This window comes from Coregonus lavaretus (genome assembly GCF_964263955.1).
Source record: "Coregonus lavaretus genome assembly, chromosome: 16".
NCBI classification, from domain to species: Eukaryota; Metazoa; Chordata; class Actinopteri; order Salmoniformes; family Salmonidae; genus Coregonus; species Coregonus lavaretus.
This window is the reverse complement of record NC_140003.1, coordinates 46,845,459-46,856,284: the sequence shown is the minus strand read 5'-3', so window position 1 is coordinate 46,856,284 and position 10,826 is coordinate 46,845,459. Positions and strand designations below refer to the sequence as shown.

Below are 10,826 nucleotides of genomic sequence, written 5' to 3'. Positions count from 1 at the left end.
TTCTATTCATCTCTCTCTCTCAATTCGCTCGCTCTCGCTCGCTCTCGCTCGCTCTCTCTCTCTCGCCCTCTCTCTCTCTTTCTGTTATCTCTCGCTCTCTCTTTCTGTTATCTCTCGCTCTCTCTCTCTTTCTGTTATCTCTCGCTCTCTCTCACTCTTTCTGTTATCTCTCGCTCTCTCTCTCTCTTTCTGTTATCTCTCTCTCTTTCTCGCTCTCTCTCTCTCTGAGGTATTTTTGCTATGTGGGGACGTCCCTGTTTGGTCATGCACTTCTCAATGCCCTGAGAATCCTGATTGGCACTCCACTCCACCAATAGACCCACTCCTTTACTGTATTCACCAATAGAAAGGGTTGGCCACCTTCTTTCCCTCTTGACTTCCTGGACAGTAGCGTCTATACTGTACAGCACCTTTACAACCAAACTGAACTCGGAGGCAAGTTTCTGTGCTTGTGTTTCACAGTTTAGATGCCAGTCTGAAAAACTGTTTTAGATGTATATTCTACCTGAGGAACGTTACAAGGAGTAGATAAGTGTGTTGATTTATCTTAGGAGTACTGGATTTTTAGATAAAAACCAAACTCCAATAATAATAGTTTACCCTCTGAATGCTCTTACAAAATGCAACGGACAAGAAACCTCAATATGCTAGGCCAGTGGTTCCCAACCAGGGGAACCAGGACCCCTGGGGGTACTTAGCCTATCCACAGTGGGGTACTTGAGAAGACTGAGACCGAAGGCCTGCTGGTAAAATGCACATGATGGGGTACTTCAGGGTTACTCCTGGTTAGAGCCAAATTCAGTCGGTGTTATAGTAGTAACCGAAAAAAGGTTGGGAACCACTGTGCTAGGTAGTAGACACACCTCAGGAAGTGGACAATAGCGTAATGGTTAGCAATATCATCAGTCCCACTAGTAATACCTACTGCGATCCTTAATTAAACCTCTCTGTCATGTCTAAAGTGTCGTTGGACGTTTTAAGGTAGACTTCAGGCCCTGGGTGTCAGGCTGGCTGTCGTGTGTCTGCAGGTTACCGCAAAGCATTTGATATTCTCCCTTCTTCTCCCACTTTTCCAATACGCCCTCCCTTTATAGGGAGGTAAGTCTATAATAGATATTATTAATAATAATTATATTATAAGTCTTCGCCGAACTTGTTTTTGTAAAGAGGACGCTACCAAAATAGTATTTTGAATACGCTGTATAGATGTAAATAACTAGAGAATTATTTAAAGAGAATTCCCAGAGGAGGAAGGCCTTTTTGTATTTCCCATGAATAAAGTTTATATTTTGAATGGCCATGTAAATAAAAGCGTCAGTTGTTCAGTAAGTGTCATTATTACGTTTGTATTTCAATTTCTTTCAAGGAAATGTGAGGCTTTGCATGGTGTTGAGGAGGTTGCCCTTTGGAGATGTGACATGGTGTTGAGGAGGTTGTTTGGAGATGTGACACGGTGTTGAGGAGGTTGCCCTTTGGAGATGTGACATGGTGTTGAGGTTGCCCTTTGGAGATGTGACACGGTGTTGAGGAGGTTGCCCTTTGGAGATGTGACACGGTGTTGAGGAGGTTGCCCTTTGGAGATGTGACATGGTGTTGAGGAGGTTGCCCTTTGGAGATGTGACATGGTGTTGAGGAGGTTGCCCTTTGGAGATGTGACATGGTGTTGAGGAGGTTGCCCTTTGGAGATGTGACATGGTGTTGAGGAGGTTGCCCATTGGAGATGTGACATGGTGTTGAGGAGGTTGCCCATTGGAGATGTGACACGGTGTTGAGGAGGTTGCCCTTTGGAGATGTGACATGGTGTTGAGGAGGTTGCCCATTGGAGATGTGACATGGTGTTGAGGAGGTTGCCCATTGGAGATGTGACATGGTGTTGAGGAGGTTGCCCATTGGAGATGTGACATGGTGATACAAAATCTATCCAGAAGGTGAGTATTTTATTTTATTATTCACTTGAGTGAATAATTTGGTGGATGTGAGAGTTTCTGAATCCTCTCTGAGACCATGCATCAACCAGGAAGTGGCACAGTGCATCAACCAGGAAGTGGCACAGTGCATCAACCAGGAAGTGGCACAGTGCATCAACCAGGAAGTGGTAGGCCTATGATACAGCTGCAGAAATAAAGGACCAAAACACTTTGGGTGCAAAACACAATGTATTAACATTTTATTTACAATCATGTACAAAAATATTGTCCCTCTTCCTGAAGTGTCTGGACCCTCCTGTTGGTCCCCAATAAATACGGCTAGTTTAGTTTTATTATGATCCCCAGTGGCTACTGCACATGCAGCAGCTACTCTTCCTGGGGTCCACATAAAATGTACAGAACAGTTATAGACAAGAACAACAGAAGATATAACATTAAAAAGTTGTATATAGGAAAGACACCGAGAGACAACAAAAATCCTATTTACACACTGTTCATATGTACATATTCATATTGTTATATACAGTACAGTTACATTAGATCTTTAGAATGGTAGTGTGTTGGGTAGAGGTTGAATATGACATAGGGTATGGGGCGGTAAGGTGTGGTGGTGGGGGTAAGGGAGTCCTAGGGTGGTGGTGGTGGGGGTAAGGGAGTCCTAGGGTGGTGGTGGGGTAAGGGTGTCCTAGGGTGGTGGTGGGGGTAAGGGAGTCCTCGGGTGGTGGGGGTAAGGGAGTCCTAGGGTGGTGGGGGGGTAAGGGAGTCCTCGGGTGGTGGGGGTAAGGGAGTCCTAGGGTGGTGGTGGGGGTAAGGGAGTCCTAGGGTAGTGGAGGGGGTAAGGGAGTCCTAGGGTGGTGGGGGGGTAAGGGAGTCCTTGGGTGGTGGGGGTAAGGGAGTCCTAGGGTGGTGGGGGGGTAAGGGAGTCCTCGGGTGGTGGGGGTAAGGGAGTCCTAGGGTGGTGGGGGGGTAAGGGAGTCCTCGGGTGGTGGGGGTAAGGGAGTCCTAGGGTGGTGGTGGTGGGGGTAAGGGAGTCCTAGGGTGGTGGTGGGGGGGGGGGGGGGGGGGTAAGGGAGTCCTAGGGTGGTGGGGGGGGGGGGGGGTAAGGGAGTCCTAGGGTGGTGGTGGAGGGGGTAAGGGAGTCCTAGGGTGGAGGTGGGATAAGGGAGTCCTAGGGTGGTGGTGGAGGGGGTAAGGGAGTCCTAGGGTGGTGGAGGGGGTAAGGGAGTCCTAGGGTGGTGGAGGGGGTAAGGGAGTCCTAGGGTGCCTGTTCAGCTGGATTCACCACACGCCCCATGAATAGAACAGATCCTGGAGAGACAAGAGAGAGGGATGAAGAATAGAAGACCAAACTAACAAGGTGATGCTGTAACGGCAATAAAACGCCAAAATAGTGCTATGACATCAGTGATGACTATTAAAGTGATCACGCATAATGTTAGCGATCTGTTAATGTTTGTATTGTAGGCCTACCTGTGCTGACTTGTCGCAAGAGGAAGAAGAAAGGTCGGTCTGCTTTGAAGACTGGAGCGCGGGAGCGTTTGAGTAGCACCATAGCTGTGGCCGCAGCGGCCTTGGTCCCATCCTCTGTTACCTCTATCCTGGCCTCATGAAAGGCATCAGACACGTACAGGCCCTCCTCCGCTGTGGAGAGAGAACAACACAATGCTGTAAGTACTGGACAGTCATCTGCTACTGAGGATGACATGGATCTCTAGCCTGGGTGTGGAGTACTGAGGATGACTTGGATCTCTAGCCTGGGTGCAGAGTACTGAGGATGACATGGATCTCTAGCCTGGGTGCAGAGTACTGAGGATGACATGGATCTCTAGCCTGGGTGCAGAGTACTGAGGATGACATGGATCTCTAGCCTGGGTGCAGAGTACTGAGGATGACATGGCTCTCTAGCCTGGGTGCAGAGTACTGAGGATGACATGGATCTCTAGCCTGGGTGCAGAGTACTGAGGATGACATGGATCTCTAGCCTGGGTGCAGAGTACTGAGGATGACATGGATCTCTAGCCTGGGTGCAGAGTACTGAGGATGACTTGGCTCTCTAGCCTGGGTGCAGAGTACTGAGGATGACATGGCTCTCTAGCCTGGGTGCAGAGTACTGAGGATGACATGGATCTCTAGCCTGGGTGCAGAGTACTGAGGATGACATGGATCTCTAGCCTGGGTGCAGAGTACTGAGGATGACATGGATCTCTAGCCTGGGTGCAGAGTACTGAGGATGACGTGGCTCTCTAGCCTGGGTGCAGAGTACTGAGGATGACATGGATCTCTAGCCTGGGTGCAGAGTACTGAGGATGACATGGATCTCTAGCCTGGGTGCAGAGTACTGAGGATGACATGGATCTCTAGCCTGGGTGCAGAGTACTGAGGATGACTTGGCTCTCTAGCCTGGGTGCAGAGTACTGAGGACGACATGGATCTCTAGCCTGGGTGCAGAGTACTGAGGATGACTTGGCTCTCTAGCCTGGGTGCAGAGTACTGAGGACGACATGGATCTCTAGCCTGGGTGCAGAGTACTGAGGATGACTTGGCTCTCTAGCCTGGGTGCAGAGTACTGAGGACGACATGGATCTCTAGCCTGGGTGCAGAGTACTGAGGATGACATGGATCTCTAGCCTGGGTGCAGAGTACTGAGGATGACATGGATCTCTAGCCTGGGTGCAGAGTACTGAGGATGACATGGATCTCTAGCCTGGGTGCAGAGTACTGAGGATGACATGGATCTCTAGCCTGGGTGCAGAGTACTGAGGACGACATGGATCTCTAGCCTGGGTGCAGAGTACTGAGGATGACATGGATCTCTAGCCTGGGTGCAGAGTACTGAGGATGACATGGATCTCTAGCCTGGGTGCAGAGTACTGAGGATGACATGGCTCTCTAGCCTGGGTGCCAGTCTGTTGCTGCCCTCGAGCCAACACCTTATGGAATTGTCATGCAAAACATTGGCATGACAATGGAGTAGGCAAAAGCACAAACTGATCTAGGACCAGCCTAATGGATCTCATATAAAACCAGAATAAGGCAGTTGAGTGAGTGTACTGCACCTGAGATGCCAGTGAAGTCTGCTGCCATTGGGTTGAAGGCGTCACTGACCCCCATTGACGGCAGAACCGACCTCAGGTTGAACTTGTTCTGCATTTTAAACCTGTAAGTAAAAGCCAGTCCATTACGCTACCATTCACCTGTTTGGCCAGTAGATCAGACACCATGGAGGTTAGGACACTTTGGGCTAAGATATATATATATATATATCAACGCGACTACCCTGGTATAACAAAAGTTCAAATAAATACATATTGAGATCAATGTGTACCTGGGGAGGAAAACATCCATCTTGGTTCTGCGGAGGCCAGTGTCCCAGGTGGCCACAGCGCGGGGGGTTATCTGGGATTCCAGCGAGGACAGAGGTGTCTTCCTGTCACTGGGCAGAGCTACCATCAGACTGAGGAAGCGGCCCAGGTATGGCAGCTCCAAGACCGTGTAGCGCTGGTCTGACAGGGTGCGGAACTGACCTGCACATAGAGGGGAAACCAACGGAGGGACAGTTTAAATAAGACCACAGGATATAATCAATCAAGCACATTTATTTTATATAGCCCTTTTTACATCAGCAGTTGTCACAGTGCTTTACAGATACCCAGCCTGAAACCCCAAAGATCAAGCAATGCAGATATAGAAGCACTAAACATTAATACTTTACAATGTCTTGTAAAATGTCAAATTATCTTAATTACTATACTACGAATCAAAACTCAAACTGTTGTTTTGTGCTTGATGATTTGATTTGACTGTATGTAAGTGATTAATTGAAAAGTAAGTGATGAACCGATAAATAAGTAAGGGGAACTGATAAATAAGCAAGGGAAGAACCAATAAGTAAGCAAGGGACAAAAGGATAAGTAAGCAAGGGACGAACCGATAAGTAAGGGATGAACCGATAAGTATGTAAGGGCTGAACCGGTAAGTTAGTGAGGGCTGAACTGATAAGTTAGTGAGGGCTGAACCGATAAGTTAGTGAGGGTTGAACCGATAAGTTAGTGAGGGCTGAACCGATAAGTTAGTGAGGGCTGAACCGATAAGTTAGTGAGGGCTGAACCGATAAGTTAGTGAGGGCTGAACCGATAAGTTAGTGAGGGCTGAACCGATAAGTTAGTGAGTGTTGAACCAATAAGTATGTAAGGGATGAACTTACAGCAAAAAAAGGACAGACAGAAAACTATTGCTCTTCTCTGTTCTCACTACGGACTGCGGTTGAAAAATGAACTTTTGTGCAAACATATTTCACCGCCTGAAATGTGCTTTTAATTGCACATGGTCCCTTTTAAAATATACTACTACTTACCAAAGTTGACCTCTGTGGCCTGGTACATCATGGGCACCTTGATGGTGCTGCCGTCCGACAGGGTGAAGGGAAGGTTCTGGGTGTCAGTGAAGAGGAACTGTTTCTGCCACACTCCCCGGAAGTTCACTGTGTTGACCAGGGCCATCTGCAGCCGCTTGCCCCACCACGAGGTCTCTCCCTGGGCCTCGCCAGACCCAAACCGCTCCCCGCTGCCACCGGGCTGGAGGGGCTCGGCAGACCCAAACAGCTCCCCGCTGCCCACGGACTGGAGCGGCTCACCGGTGCCATGGTTGCGTCCCCACTGTTCCAGCTGGCTGTGGGTGTGGTTGGGCTGACTGAAGTTGGCTCGGACCAGACTGCTGTTGCTCAGGGATGCTGCATGCTGGGTAAAAGCAGGAAGGATCTGGACGCCAGTCTGGATGAATAGGGCGCATGCCTGCTGGAGCCGCACCCCGTGACTGGAGTTACCCACGTCCCCCTGCGACCGCAACAGGAAGTCCTGCACTTGCATGTCTGGAGAGACAGGAAGTGGGATCAGTGGCTAGGCCAAATGGAAAGGTTCCCACTAGATGAGATTTTTGGTCTTAATTTAAGGTTAGGGTTAGGCATAAGGTTAGCAGTGTGGTTAGGGTTAGGCATAAGGTTAGCAGTGTGGTTAGGGTTAGATTTAAAATCAGATTGTAAGAAGATAAATTGTAGAAATGGGTGGGGCTTCCAACTTTGCAACTTGGCCAGATAGTGAAAAACCAAATGGAAACTGTATGTATTCCAAAACATCATAAAACATCATGTGGAAACTATGTATTCCAAAACATCATGTGGAAACTATGTATTCCAAAACATGAGTGAAAAAGACACCAGAGGTTGGCCAACCCATATAATCCAGCTCTGCGTTTAGGCCTATTTGAGTTACCAGGTCCATACCACATGTATAGCACCCTTGGTTTTCTTCACTCTGACACCATGCACCTGCACCTTTTCTCCATCAAGTATGCTTATAAATCAAGAGAATATGTTTATGTCCCTGTACGTCCTTCTCTACATGTCTTGAGTACCTTCTGAACTCTTGGCTAGTGTCTGCTTTCACCATGCAGTGTAACACAGTGGCCTTTCGACCCCCGAGTCTCAGTATTACCCTCTGAATAATCAGATTATAGAGCAGGGGCAGGCATTAGGGCTCCAGACACCACTCTACCCTGCCCTGCCCTGCCTGGACAACAGGCCCACAGGACCCCGTACCAACCGGCCCACAGGAGCCCGTAACAACCGGCCCACAGGACCCCGTACCAACCGGCCCACAGGACCCCGTACCAGCCGGCCCACAGGACCCCGTACCAACCGGCCCACAGAAGCCCGTAACAACCGGCCCACAGGACCCCGTACCAGCCGGCCCACAGGTCCCCGTACCAGCCGGCCCACAGGACCCCGTACCAGCCGGCCCACAGGACCCCGTACCAGCCGGCCCACAGGACCCCGTACCAGCCGGCCCACAGGACCCCGTACCAGCCGGCCCACAGGACCCCGTACCAGCCGGCCCACAGGACTCCGTACCAGCCGGCCCACAGGACCCCGTACCAGCCGGCCCACAGGACCCCGTACCAGCCGGCCCACAGGACCCCGTACCAACCGGCCCACAGGACCCCGTACCAGCCGGCCCACAGGACCCCGTACCAGCCGGCCCACAGGACCCCGTACCAACCGGCCCACAGGACCCCGTACCAACCGGCCCACAGGACCCCGTACCAGCCGGCCCACAGGACCCCGTACCAGCCGGCCCACAGGAGCCCGTACCAGCCGGCCCACAGGACCCCGTACCAGCCGGCCCACAGGACCCCGTACCAGCCGGCCCACAGGACTCCGTACCAGCCGGCCCACAGGACCCCGTACCAGCCGGCCCACAGGACCCCGTACCAGCCGGCCCACAGGACCCCGTACCAACCGGCCCACAGGACCCCGTACCAGCCGGCCCACAGGACCCCGTACCAACCGGCCCACAGGACCCCGTACCAGCCGGCCCACAGGACCCCGTACCAACCGGCCCACAGGACCCCGTACCAGCCGGCCCACAGGACCCCGTACCAACCGGCCCACAGGACCCCGTACCAGCCGGCCCACAGGACCCCGTACCAGCCGGCCCACAGGAGCCCGTACCAACCGGCCCACAGGAGCCCGTACCAGCCGGCCCACAGGACCCCGTACCAGCCGGCCCACAGGACCCCGTACCAGCCGGCCCACAGGACCCCGTACCAGCCGGCCCACAGGACCCCGTACCAACCGGCCCACAGGAGCCCGTACCAACCGGCCCACAGGACCCCCACAGGACCCCGTACCAACCGGCCCACAGGACCCCGTACCAACCGGCCCACAGGAGCCCGTACCAACCGGCCCACAGGAGCCCGTACCAGCCGGCCCACAGGACCCCGTACCAACCGGCCCACAGGAGCCCGTACCAACCGGCCCACAGGAGCCCGTACCAGCCGGCCCACAGGACCCCGTACCAACCGGCCCACAGGACCCCGTACCAACCGGCCCACAGGAGCCCGTACCAACCGGCCCACAGGATCCCGTACCAGCTGGCCCACAGGACCCCGTACCAACCGGCCCACAGGACCCCGTACCAGCCGGCCCACAGGACCCCGTACCAGTGGTGCAGCCCAGCATCAGTTTAAGGGAATGGTATGAACACACAGAAACACTTGAACAAACAGTAATGGAGAGCAAAATAAACCAACTCTTAGTAGGATGCTACTTCCAGTGTTCAGTCTTTGTACCAGCACAGCATGTTATACCAGCACTCAACAGCTGAGGCCCCCACCCCCACTGACTGGGCCTGGAGAGTTATAGGGGTATGCAAATCAAATGCAGGCTTTTGTTCCACCCCAGCACTAAAACTGCTTTAGAATCGACTTCTCATCAAGACCTTGATTGGTTGAACAAGGTGTGTTGGTGATGGGCTTTGAACGCAAGCCTGACCACCCAGTAACCTGACCACCCATTAACCTGACCACCCAGCAACCTGACCACCCAGCAGCCTGACCACCCAGTAACCTGACCACCCAGCAACCTGACCACCCAGCAACCTGACCACCCAGTAACCTGACCACCCAGTAACCTGACCACCCAGTAGTCTGACCACCCAGTAGCCTGACCACCCAGTAACCTGACCACCCAGCAACCTGACCACCCAGCAGCCTGACCACCCAGTAACCTGACCACCCATTAACCTGACCACCCAGTAACCTGACCACCCAGCAGCCTGACCACCCAGTAACCTGACCACCCATTAACCTGACCACCCATTAACCTGACCACCCAGTAACCTGACCACCCAGCAGCCTGACCACCCAGCAGCCTGACCACCCAGTAACCTGACCACCCAGTAACCTGCTGCACTCCTCTGGATGCCTTTTGAACTCTTAGCCCTGCTTGGTGGTGGGTTCTTAAAAATATATATATATATATATATATATATATCTCTTTGGGGTCTGGGGCAGTCTCACTCCTTTATAAGATTTTTTTTGTGTGAAAATATAGTACATTGTGAAAGATGGGGAACATAGGCGAGGGTGAGTGAAAGGACAGTGTGCCGGATTCGAACCCATGCCGACCCTGGTATACATGTGTTCCGGCCGGGGTCATAGGCTGTAACTGCTGGTGGTGGGGTTCTTACCGTTGAGGTCATATCCCAGTGATGCCTCCAGTTGTGCCAGCGTGTTGCCACGGGCGCCCAGCTGCAGAAGTCCCAAGGACAGCGAGACGCTCACCGGCGACACGATCAGGTTGGAGTTGTTCTCGGTCTCTTTGAGCGCTTTGTAGAGGCTGACGGCGAACTCTGTGTGCAGCTCTCCCATGGTGTCCTGAAGGCTAGCGTCACACTGACCCCTCTCCACCAACCAGAAGCAGACGAACAGTGAGGTGATCGAAAGGCGACGCATGGCCTTCGCGGTGCAGGGTCAAAGGTAATATAGAGATGATGATGTCAGAGGGGGCGGGTCCACAGAGATGGGGTCACTGCAAAGAAGTGTTTGTGATGTTATGACTTTATAACAATGCGTATAGAGGCCTATTGTGTTGTTTCAATACATTGACTGATTTATTTATTTCATTTGCCAGTTTAAAAACCAAACATATCCTCAGTAGCGTTATGACGGGGAGAGCACAATAAAGCCAATGGCTTCTTTCCGTTGTTGCCCCTGATGATATCAAGTAAGATACATTCATTACATTTTAGTAATTTAGCAGACGCTCTTATCCAGAGCGACTTACAGTCAGTGAGTGCATACATTATTTTTATTTATTTTTTCATACTGGCCCCTGTGGGAATCGAACCCACAACCCTGGCGTTGCAAACGCCATGCTCTACATCCCTGCCGGCCATTCCCTCCCCTACCCTGGACGACGCCTGGCCAATTGTGCGCCGCCCCATGGGTCTCCCGGTCGCGGCAGGCTACGACAGAGCCTGGATTCGAACCAGGATCTCTAGTGGCACAGCTAGCACTGCGATGCAGCGCCTTAGACCACTGCGCCACTCGGGAGGTTACGAA

General features: G+C 52.3%; 1 protein-coding gene across 1 annotated transcript; it reads right to left on the bottom strand.

The window, feature by feature from the left end:
• Positions 1-3,183: 3,183 nt before the first annotated feature.
• Positions 3,184-10,217, bottom strand: LOC311143521 (putative serpin E3; the record flags this gene model as incomplete). The annotated part of the gene is made up of 6 exons (XM_084179350.1): positions 3,184-3,236; positions 3,399-3,569; positions 4,985-5,085; positions 5,254-5,452; positions 6,283-6,795; positions 9,953-10,217. 6 exons carry the CDS (start codon positions 10,215-10,217, stop codon positions 3,184-3,186), a joined length of 1,302 nt encoding a protein of 433 aa, XP_084035476.1.
• Between the last annotated feature and the right edge of the window lie 609 nt (positions 10,218-10,826).